Genomic DNA, 15,004 nt, shown 5'->3' on the forward strand with positions numbered 1-15,004 from the left:
GAGACAGAGTCTCACTATGTTGCCCTCAGTGAGTATCGAGGTGTTATAGCTCACTGCAACCTCAAATTCTCTTGCCTCAGCCTTCCAAGTAGCTGGAACTACAGGCACTCGCCACAATGCCCAGCTATTTTTTTGTTGCCGTTGCCATTGTTGTTTAGCAGCCCTGGGCTGGTTTTGAACCCACCAATCTTGATGTATGTGGCTGGTGCCGTCACCACTGTGCTATAGGCACCAAGCCAGTTGAAGGTCTTAAGAGTGAAGACTGAGGTTAACTCAGGAAGCGGCAACTCTGCCTCTAGATGGCATCACGGAAACCCTCCCTGAGTCACCCACCCTGCAGATTTCAGTCTCAAGTCTGCAACTTCAACTTGTACCTGAGTTTCCAGATGCTAAAAATATATCTCCCCACTGCTCCCATTATCTTACCTTTTGTTGGTTCTCTCTGGAGAACTCTGATACAAGGTGTCCCTAAGCTAATGTAGCTGAGAGCTCTCTAAGGAATCTTGGAATATTCAGTTCTCCATGTAAGTGAGGTGAGATTGTGAGTCCTGCCATGTTAAAATAAATAGCACATTCTTACCGATTCGTGATGATGACATGCTTTCTTGGTAAGGGGGTCCCTGAAAGGAGAGACCTTGTCTGGTTTCTTGATTACTTTACTCTAGATCCTAGGAATCTTGCCTAGGGCAAGAGGGTGAGATGGTCTCAAACTCCCACCAAAGTCCGTAAGTCTGCCTTTAAAAGAACAAAGGCTAGGTCTACGCAGTGTACTGAATTAGGTAGGGAGAGTGCTTCAATCTTGCAGAGAAATCTGTAACATCTATAACTGTTGCTTGGTCCACAGCAGACAAGACTGTATTCATTTGCCTCTAAGTATATGATATTAGCCCAGGCAAAACTGCATAGAATTTTTCTGTTTAGTGCTCAAGAATCACAAATTCAAATGCCTTCAGAAGCCAGTAACATGAATAAGAGGCTGAAGGAAAGGGGTAAGTGACGGTAACCGGCAAATACAAGTGCAGAAGCCCATCTCAAGGCATGTGGGTAGTTACAGACTGCAGAGCGCCAAAAATCAGGGGATATCAGAGGGCTTTGCTCATGTAGCCAGACATCATGTGGCCACACTTTCACAATGGCTCCCATTGGGTTGCTCATTAAATCTGACTGCATTTCCCGATTGCTCAATGAGGGTATGAATTACAGATTTACTTGCCCTGTTAGTATTATTCCACTGGTCCCTCAGCACAATTTAAGATGGAAAAATGACCTGCAAATCAATAGCTTTTACTTTTTCTTCCCCCCTCATGACTAAGAGTCATGTTTTACTGAAGGTCAAGGAATATTTAGGTGACTATAGATAGTCTTGTAAGAGGGATTGTTTTCTTGTATGCCCTGGAGAGGACCTCTTCTTTAAAAATGTGAATTTGATTTGGAAGAAAGCCTGCTGTAACAAAAACACACGCTGAGTTTTTCTTTATACAAAAAATTTGACTTACTGAGGTGAAGGTTTATCATGTGTAAGCAGCCCTCTCATTTGCAACGGCAGTTATCAGACACAGTTATCAGGCCTTACCGTGGAGACATACAATTTAAACACTAAGTTTTAATGAGTTGTTCCACTGGCTGTTTAAAATCATGAAGGGCAACAGGAAAGGAGGCATTTAAAACATTTGCCTCCCACCCCAAACTCTGGCCTCAATTCAGATAGTTAAGATGAAGTCCCCTCCCATTCCTCCTCCTCCTGCCCTTCCTTAAAATCTGTCTTGCCCGACACATCACCATCCAGAAGTGTGAGACTTTGACCTTTGAATCAGACTTTGAGCATGTCCTCTAGTTTTCTTTTGGACCTGTGTCTTATCCTTAACATCCCGTTTAAAATGCTCCTCCTTACGTTGACAAGATGCCAGTCTGGGCTCCTGCTCCCGCCCCTCCTTTGACTTCTGGGCTCCCACATGGTCCAGTCTCAGGGCACATGCATGCCCTGTTCCTGAGTTGAGCTGACCGCCTTTCTGTCTAGGGTGAAGGGACAGTCTTGAGCCTCAGGTCATTGCACCATGCCGTTTCTGCCTCATCTTCTATCTAGCGCTCCTCTCCAGAATACTCTATATAGCAACCTGTTATAACCTTTGTTTTCTGCTTATCTAGTTGGTCTTTGTTTTGACCACTTTCTGAAACAGTTGGTACATGAATACTATGTAAAGGGACTGTTACATTAAAATCCACTGCTTGGTGAAATGAATTAAACATCTTAAATTCATTGCTAAAATATTGTTTTATTGCCAAAAGGATCCCTGAGTGATAGGTCATTCTGCATATCACGCAGGCACACATTTTAGAACCAAATAAGAAAACTGCAACATGCTTCAGTGTAAAAATCAATTTATTATACAACAATCATACAGAATGCTTATTATCTAAAAAGAAAAATGGCTTCTCCAGACTCCCTGTCCACCCCAGTCATGATAGCATGTCCTTAAGATACAAGTACTTTCAAAGGAAAACAAAGTGATGCCCTTATTTTCCAAAAAGGAAGCCCCCAGAAATACTGATAATGATATGGAAACACTGGAAAGAAAATGGACTCTTACGTATAAAATGTTGTTTTGCCCATCACAGTAAATACCATTTTGCTTTAAAATAAAAAAATACTTCTCTAATAGAGGGGGAGAGGACTTTAACCCCTAATATGTCCACATTCATGGTATATAATTTTAATAGGCTGAAGATTTCTATATTTCATTCTATTTTGTTTAAAAATTGGGGAATTCAACAGATATGCTTTATAGTATTTAAATATTTTCATTCCCATAAATAAGAGGGAATTTGAGAGAAAACATTTTCTACTGTTTAACAGATTATAGAAATATTACAATTTTGTATAGTTCCATTCTAGAAAATCACATTAAAAGTAAACATTTTGGTTTTTTAAAGTTACAACACTTAATGACAGGTTAAAATATGGACCTGATTCAATTTCTGTGGCTAAGATTTCATAGCTCTGTTTTTTTTTTTTTATCTGCCCTTGAATGGTTTAAGGCTTTTAAGTGTTTCATTAAGCCTCGTTAGAATTAAAGACCAAACTGGAAATAAGTATCCCAAAGGAAAACTCTAAAATTCTGGCATTAGCTTGAAAGTGTAAACTATTCATTCCCACCCCTCACCCCCCGCCCCCGGAGAGGTTTAATACAGCCACTTGACTTTGGTCTGTGGATGGTCTGAAGGAATGGTCCCTCCTTGCTATACAGATGTGATGTCCATGAAAACATCCAAAATGGCAGGTTTGATGTACAGTGAGACTTCAGGGCTTCACCAGCAATTAAGAAAAAGCTGAATACAATGGCTAGTGACGGCTGTCTTCAAGTCTCGTTTTTACCTGGAGTGCATTTTGCTAACAGATTTTTAGCCCATGTTTAAGACTTAATGCTGAACTAGTGTCCAGTTTCTCCAAAGGACTTTTTCCTTATCCCGTATGTGTTTTTTTCATAGCAGAGCAGTAACAGTCAAATGAATTGCCAAGAGAGAACAAGACATTGAATAGTTATAAGGTGATGCGAGATGGAAGCAGTGAGTAAGCACCCTAGAGCAAGTTAGTTTTAGAAAATGATTCACAAGAATGAATGAAAGTGTTAAGTGGGCATTGGACAGGACGATGTCTGCCCACTGAAATGGACTGACTGGTACCTAGAGAATGATACCGCGTACAGGGCATCACCCTGACAACCATACCAAGCCTAAGCCACCTTCCAAAAAATACGCCAGACTCCTAAGGAAAGGTAGTTCACATGAAATAAAAAATAATATACTGGCCTAACCTTTAACAGGGAAAATAATTTTAAAACTAGAGCTTGGGAAAAAAAGGCACGCTCGACAGTAATGAGTTGGGACAATGGTGAAAATGCCTTCCTGGTGCTTATACATTTCTTGTCAGAGACAGGAACTAAAAACTCATTTTAAAAAGTAAGGGAAGAAGATAAAGTATCAAAGTTGGCAAGTCTTGTTTTATAGGGTATAAATTAATCTTCATCAAATCTTCAGAAAATGTTTTGTTCCCATTCTTGGTACAGTTTAATAGTAAACAACAGCCTAGTACTTAGGGAGAAAGGAAATACTCATTGATGCTTTGGTGCTTGATTCTCAGTAGACATCACATATCTGAGCAGGGAAAGGATGTGCTGCGTTTGCCAAACTGGTATTTTTCATTGTGGTTCATTACTAGCCCACAGCTGAGTGTTGGACTCTCTCTAAAGTATTTCATCTTTTTCTTTCTAATTTCAAAAACTTAACCTAAAAGGAGTGATAGCAGGCATTAGCACAAGTAGAGTCCCCTAAAATAGTTGTCTAATGTCTATTATGTCCCCTTGCTCTGTTAATGCTGATTTATAAACATTCCAGTGGCATATATGTGAAAAGAAGAGGTCAGATGGGACTCCAGCCCTTATTCAGAAAGGAATAGGGAAGCCAGATTTAGAGACTGCTTTAGTACCCAGCAGGGTGTCTTTGTTAACCGAGGCTAAGGAACATGGGAGGCAGACATGAATATATGAATTAAGACACTGAGGAACAATTGCCAACTCCAACCCTCAACTCTGAAAATCTGGCAGGTGAATTTTCTTCTTGGAATAATATTCAAAACTCTATCGCTAAGTTCAGAATCAGGAGTAGTTGTAGGAATTTGTCAGACTCTGGCTTAGATTTTTTTCTTTTTTAATCTATCTTTTACGTGTGATTCTATTTTAATATTTTCTGGAGTGGATTCCTAAAGGAACAAGTGGACTGATTATGTAATTATTGCTTAATACAAATGAAAACATACCCTGTATAAGAATATAATTAACATTTTGTTTTAAACGCTTTAATATGAACAAAACCTCTAACTTTCATATTTGAAGACTTCAGTGAAAAACAATCCTCTGTGTTTCCTGGCTTTGTGTGTGTATAAGGCGTTATCAGACAGTTTCTGGTGAGGGTTTACGTCTGTGGGGAGGGAGGGCGAAGTTGCACCAGTTCTGAGGTCTTCGGAGATCAGCATCACCTCAACGCTGACCAAAGCATTCAGTTAACAGATTAACCTAATAGCAATATATTAATATATTCCAGGTACAAATGATTTATAAACTCAAAAGAAATTAGTTTATGCTGAAACATATATAACTTTCAATTCAGACTTTGCTTTAAAACAAGCGAATCTGTTAGGCTAGTAGATATGCTTTAAGTTACTCTATTTTATTGTGCTTTCCTGTCTGTCACCCCATTAGCTGCGGTGAAGTAGGCTTTAGAAAAACCGTTCTTAACTTCTTTCCCAGCAGGTGGCTCTTGCGTATCTTTCTTCCTGGGCTTTTTTCGGTATGTCTGTTGAATGTATAGGTTTTGAAAATAAAGGGGGAAAAAAAAAGATTCTTTAATAACACCTTGTCTCTAACACTGCATATGTAACAGTTAAAACAGTATGTGATTTTAGGGGGCACTGGACTTCGTAAGAATTCATGTTTGTAATATGACCGTTTTAAATTAAGCCTTTAGTTAAAAATAAAAGTAGAGTGAAAACCAAGACAAATGCAGGATTTTCAGTGAATGTTAGGATTTGTGTATTCTAGGATTAACATTCAGATTATTCTGCATGAGTTGCTTACTTGGAAAGGAGGTGACTTTAAGGACAAATACAATCCAAGTGAAAAAGTGCTGTTATATTAAAAGGACCGATACCTAAGATTCTGACTTGATTTGGGTTTTGGTATTTTAACAAAATACCTGCTCTCTCATCTCGTTTTCTTTCTTTTTTTTTGGTTTGTTAATTTTTTTAAAAAGCAATAGTATTAACAAGGGTCGAGACTGCACTCAACTCCAGAACTAAAATTCAATGGTTTAAAGCTTTGAAAACTATTGTCTACCCTTGCTGCTGGGCCCCCTGCTTCTTTCTGGTTTCTCACACTAAGCACCAAAAAGAGTCCCTCTGGTTGTGGTGTGTGTGCACATGCACACGTGGCTTGGTTTGGTCCCAGGATTGGTTATTCCTTAAAAATTCTCAAAGGAAACTTTTATCTCTTATAATAGACAAAGGCTACTCAGTCCAATTTCAGAAACACAAGTTCTAAAAAGCTGCCCAAGGTTCAGTTCCCACAATTTCACACTGTATAAAACTACTATGAGGTAACTTTTTAGCAAATGCAAACTAAAAAAAATAAGAAAGTACTTCTTGTTTGTCTGAAGAATACAGTCGAATGCAACTTCACAAGTATTATTTTGAATAGAAATGGTTTTCCATTTCCTCAGCCCACAAAGGAAAACAATTTAAAATCTACAACCACCTGAGGCTTGTGCTCTAATAGCTTTCACTGGCTCTTATATAACAGCACTGCTTTGAAACTGCATTTTGAAACTGAATTGTTAATTAAAAAGAAAATGGCATTTGATAAAAAGTCATTGTGACCTTTCCACAATGGTTTGCCTTAAAGCATTTTTCTTCCCAAATAAACAGTGGGTTTATAGCATCAGGGTAACTGATGTGGGAACAATAACTTTTTAATATTAAATTCAGTAAGGTCATATTTTTATCATTTATGTACATTTCCTGGATCTGTCATACATGTTTAACTTTCAGATGTGAGACTTTGGTAGCATGGTACACATGTATGATGCAAAGTGAAAATTGTATATATATTTCAATGATATTTTTTTCTTTTTTAAATGGTATTTTTGATAAAACTTCATATGCATGCATTAAAAAATGTTTGAAAGAACGCCTACCAGACTATTAACTATGGTTATCCTTCAAGGAGGAGGATGTGGGGAGAGGAGGTAGAAATGCAAGTTTCACTTTTTGCTTTGTATACCTGTGTTGTTTGAATGCATCAACCAGCATGTGCTACTATAATATTTAGTCAGTAAAATTAAACAAAATATAATTGTGCACTTTTGCATTGTAACATTGACTATGTACATTCCACGTACCTGAACATAAAAGTTTAAGAACAGGATGACTAATGTCATCATGTAAGAAGACTGGAAGATGAGACAACCGAAGGGGAAGCCACAGGGTTTCACCACCGCGCTCATGGTGTGGGTGATAGTGAGCACGAACTGCACCTGCAGAGAGCAGAGAAGGCAGCGGGGTGAACAAATAGGCTGAGCCACACGGACACCACAGGGAAGCCTTGTTTGTATGGAACTAGAGGTCATCACGTTAAGTGACGTAAGCCAGGCGCAAAAAGACAAATCTCCCATGTTCTTACTCACATATGGGAACTAAAATAATTGATCTCATGGATATAGAACACAGAGTGATAGACACCAGAGGCTGGGAAGGGTGTGTGGGCTGGGGTAGGGGTTGGTTAATGGAAACCAACTTACTACTATTAGACAGAATAAATTCTAATGCTTGCTAGCAGAGTAGGGTGAGTATAGCTAACAATAATGTACTGTGTATTTCAAAATAGCTAGAAGAGGACTGAAATGTTTCTTACACGCAGAGATGTTAAGTACTCAAGGAGATGGATATCCTAAGTAATGTGACTTGATCATTACACAGTCTGTGGATAGAACAAAATACCTTGTGTACCCCATAAATATGTACAAATATTATGTGTTAATAAATCAACTACTGTGGCTCTTGGAATTTTGCAGGAATAAACAGGCCACTACCCTACCTGAAGTTTTATTTAAAATTATGTTAGTAAATGTGTTAAACTGCTCATTATTTTTCTCATGGAAAAGTAGCAGTTAAGGCTGGGGGTGGTGGCTCACTCCTGTAATCCTAGCATTTTGGGAGGTCAAGGTGGGTGGATTGCCTGAGTTGGGAGTTCTAGACCAGCTTGAGTGAGTGTGAGACCTTGTGTCTACTAAAAATAGAAAAAAACTAGCTGGGTGTTGTGGTGGGTACCTGTTCCAGCTACTTGAGAAGCTGAGGCAAGAGGACTGCCTGAGCCCAAGAGTTTGAGGTGAGTTATGATGCCACAGCACTCTACCCAGGGTGGCAGAGTGAGACTCTTGTCCCCCTCACCCCCAAAAAGCAGTTAAAATTATTTAGACAAAAAAGATTTAACTTATACATTAATTTTAAAAGCAAGGAACTTGCTATACATTCCAAAGCAAGGAAATTCCATGATAAGCTATTAATAATTACATACGCAAAAGAGCATTTTAACACAGTTTAATTCTTTAAAGGCCATCTTTAGAGAAAAATATGCAGTCTCATTATATACAGAAAAACCTCTGATTTCTAAGAAGACTGAGATTTCTATTTCTCCATTCATGAGCCACATGGAAAGAGCTGGAAAAAGGTATCACATACCAGTTGAGCCTGTGTGAGGTATTTCTTCCACCAAAGATACTTGTGCATGGATGGAAACACAGAAAGTCCATAGTAGGAATACATTAGAATGTGAATAAAACTGTTCAGGGTTGGTCCAAAGAAACCTGTAAAAGTACAGTATTAAAATTACTACTTCTAGAAGCAGAATTGTTCACCCTTTATAAAGCAAGATTCTTCCTTTGCATTGTAATTGAAATTGAATTAAACACAAAATTCACCATGATAAATTCTCTGATGATCAGGCCATTTCTAGCCTAGACAGAAGGACTAACCTGGGATAGTTTTTCTGTCAGAGTGTTAACCAAACAGGTAGTTCCTTACCTATGTAAGTTTTACTGTCTCTCTTAACTATAATTTCTATCGGCTAGAAGAAAAATATTAAAGCTAGAGGCAGAATTCCTGTGAAATAATTGTTTTTGCTTTAGTTAAACCTTTGATGAGACATTGTGATTGCAGAAAGAGCCTTTTGAATATGCCTGAACAGAGTGATAGAGAAACAACGCCAATATATTACTCTTCATAATTAAATAAGTAAATTCTACCTGAAAGAGACTCAGGGACCAGGAGGTCCTGGATAAAGTGAAAATATGGGAGTGAGAGGAGGCTGAGGCAGGGAGAAACCTGCCGGTAAAGCCTTCCAGTGACTGGGCTGTCTCACGGCTTTTAGGACCAGGCCTATCTCAAGTTCAATCTCCTGACGCTCACCTCTTGGTGTCTTCCCTATACCTGCTGCCAGTGTGGGTGAATGGTCTTTCAGAAAAGGCTATGTTCTACACTGGGTCAACTAAGGGCTGAAAGGATTTAGCTGCAATGGGTGAGATGCCATAGATGAATTATTTGCTGGAAATAACGAACTCATTGTTGGGAGGATTAAACCAATTGATACGTGAAAGTGTCCAGAAAAGGGCTGAGCACACAGGGAAGGCCACATGAGTGTCAGCTTGGGATCCAGATGGCTGCTCTGTGGACTATCAACCCTACAGGGGTGAGACTGTGGCACTTGAGGGCTTTTTATTAGCTACATCCCCTGGATATATTGCTTTGACCTGCAAAGTTTCACTTTCCCATGTGGAAACTATGTACAATGATTACTACCTTTTACTGTTGTGATGAGATTAATGGGGATAATATGGTATATGAACATGGCGGTTAATCAATTTAAATTCTCTAGCCTGGTTTTCTAAAATAGCAATCTAGAAAGAGAAATGTGCAAATAAATCAGAAAGAAATAAAAGGTACAACACTGTGCATATTGTAAGTGCTCAACGTATATTGGCTGGAATAAGCTGCTATGTACTTCAATTTATATAAACACACACAATAGTTTCAGACTACCAAGCAGCACAGGATTTGGTCTTCTTTACACACTTGAGTTTTCATTTCCATCGATTAATAAGGAACCATGAACAGCCACTGCTTATAACTTTTATAATCTTGAGAAGAAACTGTCACATATAATATTTTATTCACTGGACTATGTCCTTACACAGTGATGATTTAAGTGAATTTTAGATGCTTAATTATTTATAATGAAACTTGCCAATCATAAAAAGCACTTAACCTTGGTAATTCTCCTTTGATATTGACTACAGTCTTCTATCCTTAAAAACAAAACTTAAGATGCCAGATTCCATCCATCTGGGAAAAGGGAAGAGATTTCTACCTGCCCACTGCACCCCGCAATTTCCTTCTTCACACTCCAACTTCTGTTTGCATCTTTACAGTCAGATGTAATCCAAATATCTTGGGTATTTTTCTTAATAGCTCTAAAAGATCCTCAGTCTTAGGAAAAAATCATTTTGACTTAAGTTTTACTATTCAGATTTCTCATAGAATACTTTAAATTCTTGGGTACAAAACAGTATCAAATAGAAGGTACTGGCCTCTCCACCTCAGTGTGTCATGAGCTGCAGGTCATGGCTGACCCTAGTGAATGGTGAAGCCACTGTAGTGACAGTTGTCATCAGCTTTTTGTAAAAGTGAAACAGGATTTAAAAAAAAAAAACCACAGTACATCATATAGGGCCAGGGTAAGTATTATTTCATAAAATTCTTGTTTCAGCCAAAATATGAACAAGTGTATTAGATTGTGATATAAAATGTATTTCTCTGGTAGTTGATAGTAAAAAAAAAAATTGGAAGTCATTGCTTTAGTAGGCCACACAGAGGTATAACTTTCATTTTTTAGAATGTAAAAGGAAGAAACTAACAGTTGCTTGTGTATCACAGTAAAGTGGTGTCTGTGGAAGGTGCCGTATTTGCACAGGAGTCAAACAGTGCAAGGGGACTAGTGAAACTTCTCTAGCTGGGGTATGTGCTTCTGACCATCTGACATTTGGTGCCTGGGACACAAACTATTTTTCTTTAAATTTAAGGTTATGCTCAGATTTTTCCAGTATCAAAATCCAGAAATTAAACAGCCCACGGGCAGACATGTGCTTCCTGTTATGTCATGGCCCTCAGTGGTGTCCCTTTGCTCTCCTGATCTGCCTTATCGATGCTCTGTACAAGGAAATACCATGGCTCTTGTAAGATTTAGTCCCTAGAACTGAGAATTCACACAACTACTTACTTTGTCCACAAGGTATCCAGTTCAAAACACACCACCAGATGTTAAACATAGAAGCATGATGATATACATGAAGAAAAGTAATCTGACTTGTTTTTTTCCGCAAAACGAAGAAAATCGTGTCGAGGAACTCTACTGATTTGGAGAAGTAGTACCACCATAACACCTTGGCTACCTAGAAAAATTTTACAAAGAGGGGCAAAGGGTGAGAAGTGGAAATGCTCCCTGTGCTGCCCCACCGCTCCGCACCCTCTGCTTCACTGGGGTCTCTTTCTCAGATTACTGAAAAGGTGGCTCACCTGGGGTCTCTGCCTCCAGTTTCCCCTTAATCTAGGGAAAGATAAGTTGCCTTTCCAAAATACACATGTGATCAAGTGACTCCTCTACACCAACAGAACTATTAAGAAGTCCATGACTCCTTATGTGAGCCCAGGGTCTCCCATGGGCTTGGCTGGCTGCTGTCCCCTCAACCTGCCTCCAAGCACCCTACCAGGATATCCTGTGTGCTGAGACACTGGTCCCAGTTAAGATATATCCCACTAGGGATTTCCAGAGAAAACTATTTTAAAGTCACTTGAAATATGAATTCTTTGGGTGATTATGTCACCAGCTTAATAAGGATATTTCATTAATTAATTTGTTTCCAACTCTTTAGGGAGAGGATACCTTGCTTTCTAAGCAAATACACTTTCATTTCTTGCACAAAAGGTACTATCCTGTAAATACAGTTCTGCATATTGCTTCTTTTTTTTCATTTAAATCTGTCCTCAAGACAATTCTATAGAGATCTTTCTCATTCCCTTCTTTAGAGGCATCCGTTAAGTGTACATGCCATGGTTTACTTAGACCCCTGTAGATGGACATTCAGAAAAGATTTTTATTACCCAGCTTTTCTGTTAGAACAGGAACCCCTTTATAATCTAATACCAGTCCTACCCTCATATCTGGAAGGAGAAAGACCCCTCTCCTTTTCAATGAGCGATAGTTATGGAGAGCGGACTTGTTTCTAACGGCTCACCCGGATATCAGCGTCCCCTGCACTGGCAAGGTCTTGACACTGTAAGTTGTATCCTCCTTCCCAACTGGAGAGAATGAGCTGCCAAGGAAGAAAGAAAGAAAGAAAAAAAAAATCATCGGCACATGAATTTGAACACAAACTGAATTTCCTATTCATGTCTCTGATTGGTATCTATTAAAGGTTTGAGGAGAAAATTTCCAAAATTTGAGTTTGTCTCAACCCTATCCTCAAAACATATTATTAAAGGATTTAAGTCTTCCTGTTAAACTAAAATCAATGGTTATATTAATATATTTTAGTTCTATTTACATCAGTCAAAATAACAGAGTTTAGCTATCATTTAAGCCAAAACATTTTAGTTAAGAAATTATTTAGTAGAATGCAGCAAGTAAAATGGTGAATTTAATGAAAACAAATATGACAAAATTACACTAAAAATTTAATAATATTTTGTATTGGTTTATATACAGAGGGTACCAAAAATGTATACACATTTTAAGAAAAGAAAAACTATATTAAAATTGTAATACTCAAGTCGCGTTTGACTTAGGCAATACAAGAGGTGCTTGAATATGGTTTGCACTCGTCTTTTACTGTTGGTATATACTAAGAATTACTATTTTAACAGTTTTTCTTTTCTTGTATTTTATGTATACATCTTTTGGCATCCTCTGTATATCTTATTTATCATCTCAGTAATTTTTAAAAGTATGTATATATTGCCACTTTACAGAAATGGAAAACAAGGCTTAGAAAGGTTCTTAAGTGATTTTTTTCATTCTATTTATGTAGCTTGTTAATTAAACAATTTATATGACTGATTGTCTATCCTCCCCATCGCTCTCAAAACCCAAAATGCTACATACAGTCTGTGCCTCTTTTTTTGCTCATCTTTGTATCATAGTTCTTGCTACTGCCTGGCACACAGTAAGTACTCAATAAATACCTAATGGGTAAATGATATGTCCAAGATTACGTGGGAAGTGGTCAAACAATGGCTAGAATTCAGACTTCCTAATTCAGTGTTCCTTCCACAACATCATAAGAAAATGAGCTTAAAAAAATTCTTCATTGGAAATTCTATGAAAGATGTTTTCTCCCTCTAAAAATTTAAAATTCCAGACTATAAGGCATTTGGCACTGTTTTATATAAAGTATCATAGGCAAAAGGCCTACTATTTGCTGCTGCTTAGAGGTCTGTAAAGTTATAAATCTGTTAAGATACAAATACAGAAGGAAAAGAGATAAACTAGTAACATTTGAAATGTTTCAGAACCTTTGTCTTTTCTTTACTGTCTTGATATACCTCTTTGCTTCTAACAAAAGCACCTTTTAGCTATCATGGTAATTAAAGATTCTCAGGATAAATAAATCTGAGAAGAAACCCTTGGATGTTCCTGATGGCTCTTCTACAGATCAGGTCACCTGCAATATTGCCTGGGGGCTTTATGCTCTTGATTCTCAACTGGGAACCAGTGGCAGGCTGGAGGGGGATCTCGGAGTACCCTACAGTACCTGTAAGGTTTTGTGCGTCCCTACAGTTTTCCAACTAAGAAAACTATTTACCTCTGCGCATAAGGATTAATTAAGAGCTTCTGCAATCAGGCTGTAGTTCTGTAGTAAGGGGCTCCACTCTCTACTTTGTATGTTAACGCAACAGTCTGCAGATTAACCCCAGTGTGGAAAGGGCAGGGCACATTTTCCATTTCCACGTGACACTTCCTGCTTTAGTTAGATTCATCCAGGCTGTCTGTCCCCACCCCTCTCTGGCACCTGTGCAGAACATCCTGGCAGTTTGACAACCAAATAATAGAATTAAGCAGCCAAGCTATAGAAAACTCTGTGTGTCTCACCCTGGACTTTAATCCCCTAATGGTTTGGGTGCAGGAGCCATCCAAACCTGTGTGTTGAAGAAAAGGAAACAGGCTGTCAAACTGGGTCGGCCTAAAGGAGGTGTGGATTAAATTACTCTAAAATATACCTAGCATCAGTCAGCTGCTCCCATCTCTATCTTAATCCAAGCTGCTAGCATCTGTTGCCTATAGTACTGCAACCACCTTCTTAACTGGACTCTTTGCTCCTAGGCTTACCCCAAACTCACCCTCATAGTCCATTTTCCATGTAGCTATCTATTTAAAAAAGATATACTATCACTCCCCTCATTGGTCCATTATACTTAGAGTACAAAACAAGTCCTCCCAAGGCCCCATGTAATCTGCCATTTCTCCGCTCCATCTTGATCCAGTCTCTCTTCTGCCCACTGTGTCACTCTGTCCCAGCTGCAATGTTACTCCTCAGTGAGGCCTGCCCTACCACCACCCCATCACGCACTTTCCCACAGGGCAAAGGCTGCATTCTAGAATCTACAATAGAATCTAACACAACATATAAATTTGATACATATTTCTTGAAAGATTTAATTATTGCAGTGACTTCCTGACCAAAGCAAATATCTGCTGAGCCACAACAAGTTAGCAAGATTAAATCAATCTGTCCCTTAAGTAGTATCTACTAAATATACTTTAAAAGTGTCAAAGGAAAGACCTGTGTCTCTCTGAAAGAGTTGACAATCAAAGAGAGAAAACTGGGAGGCGATCGGTGGTCGTGACTTTGAACTGAGATACAAACAATAGAGAAAGAGTAGATAAGCAATAGCTAATATTAGTAGCAGGGAATGTGCTCAGAACAGAGATGTTTTGCCTAGAAAAGACAGGAACAATGTACTTGGTTATTCGAAAACCAAACTATTATTCTGTTCCTGTTGATGGTTGCTCATATTCAACTAGCATTTTGCAATTTACACAGCATTTTCACATTGACTGACTGCTGTTGTATATTAGTCTGTGAGCTCTTTATGCACAAGAGCCATGTCTTAGCCATCTCTTATATTCACAGCACCTGGTGGGCACACGATAAATGTTTGCTGAAGGGAACTCATTAATCCTTACAACTCATTCAAGAGTTATATAGGATATTGTAGCTCCATTTTACACATAAGTTGCCTAAGGTTCAGAGAGCTTAGGTAACTCCTCCAAAATTACACAGAGATTCATGTCTTCTGCCTCCCCCACACCAAAGTTCCATCCAAACAGGGATGGTGACTACTGAT

General features: G+C 38.6%; 1 protein-coding gene across 1 annotated transcript in view; it reads right to left on the bottom strand.

The window, feature by feature from the left end:
- Window positions 1–2,362: 2,362 nt before the first annotated feature.
- ELOVL2 (ELOVL fatty acid elongase 2) overlaps window positions 2,363–15,004 on the bottom strand; it is a 52,343-nt gene continuing 39,701 nt past the window's right edge. Inside the window, exons 4-8 of the mRNA XM_012804222.2 lie at window positions 11,896–11,973; window positions 10,881–11,052; window positions 8,288–8,412; window positions 6,949–7,083; window positions 2,363–5,349 (exon numbers count right to left, since the gene is read on the bottom strand). Of these exons, the coding sequence (XP_012659676.1) occupies window positions 5,224–5,349; window positions 6,949–7,083; window positions 8,288–8,412; window positions 10,881–11,052; window positions 11,896–11,973 (636 nt within the window). The 3' untranslated portion in view covers window positions 2,363–5,223. The remainder of the gene's footprint in view (window positions 5,350–6,948; window positions 7,084–8,287; window positions 8,413–10,880; window positions 11,053–11,895; window positions 11,974–15,004) is intronic.

The sequence above is a fragment of the Otolemur garnettii genome, unplaced genomic scaffold, assembly GCF_000181295.1.
Source record: "Otolemur garnettii isolate 467f Iridium unplaced genomic scaffold, OtoGar3 scaffold00026, whole genome shotgun sequence".
Lineage (NCBI taxonomy): Eukaryota > Metazoa > Chordata > Mammalia > Primates > Galagidae > Otolemur > Otolemur garnettii.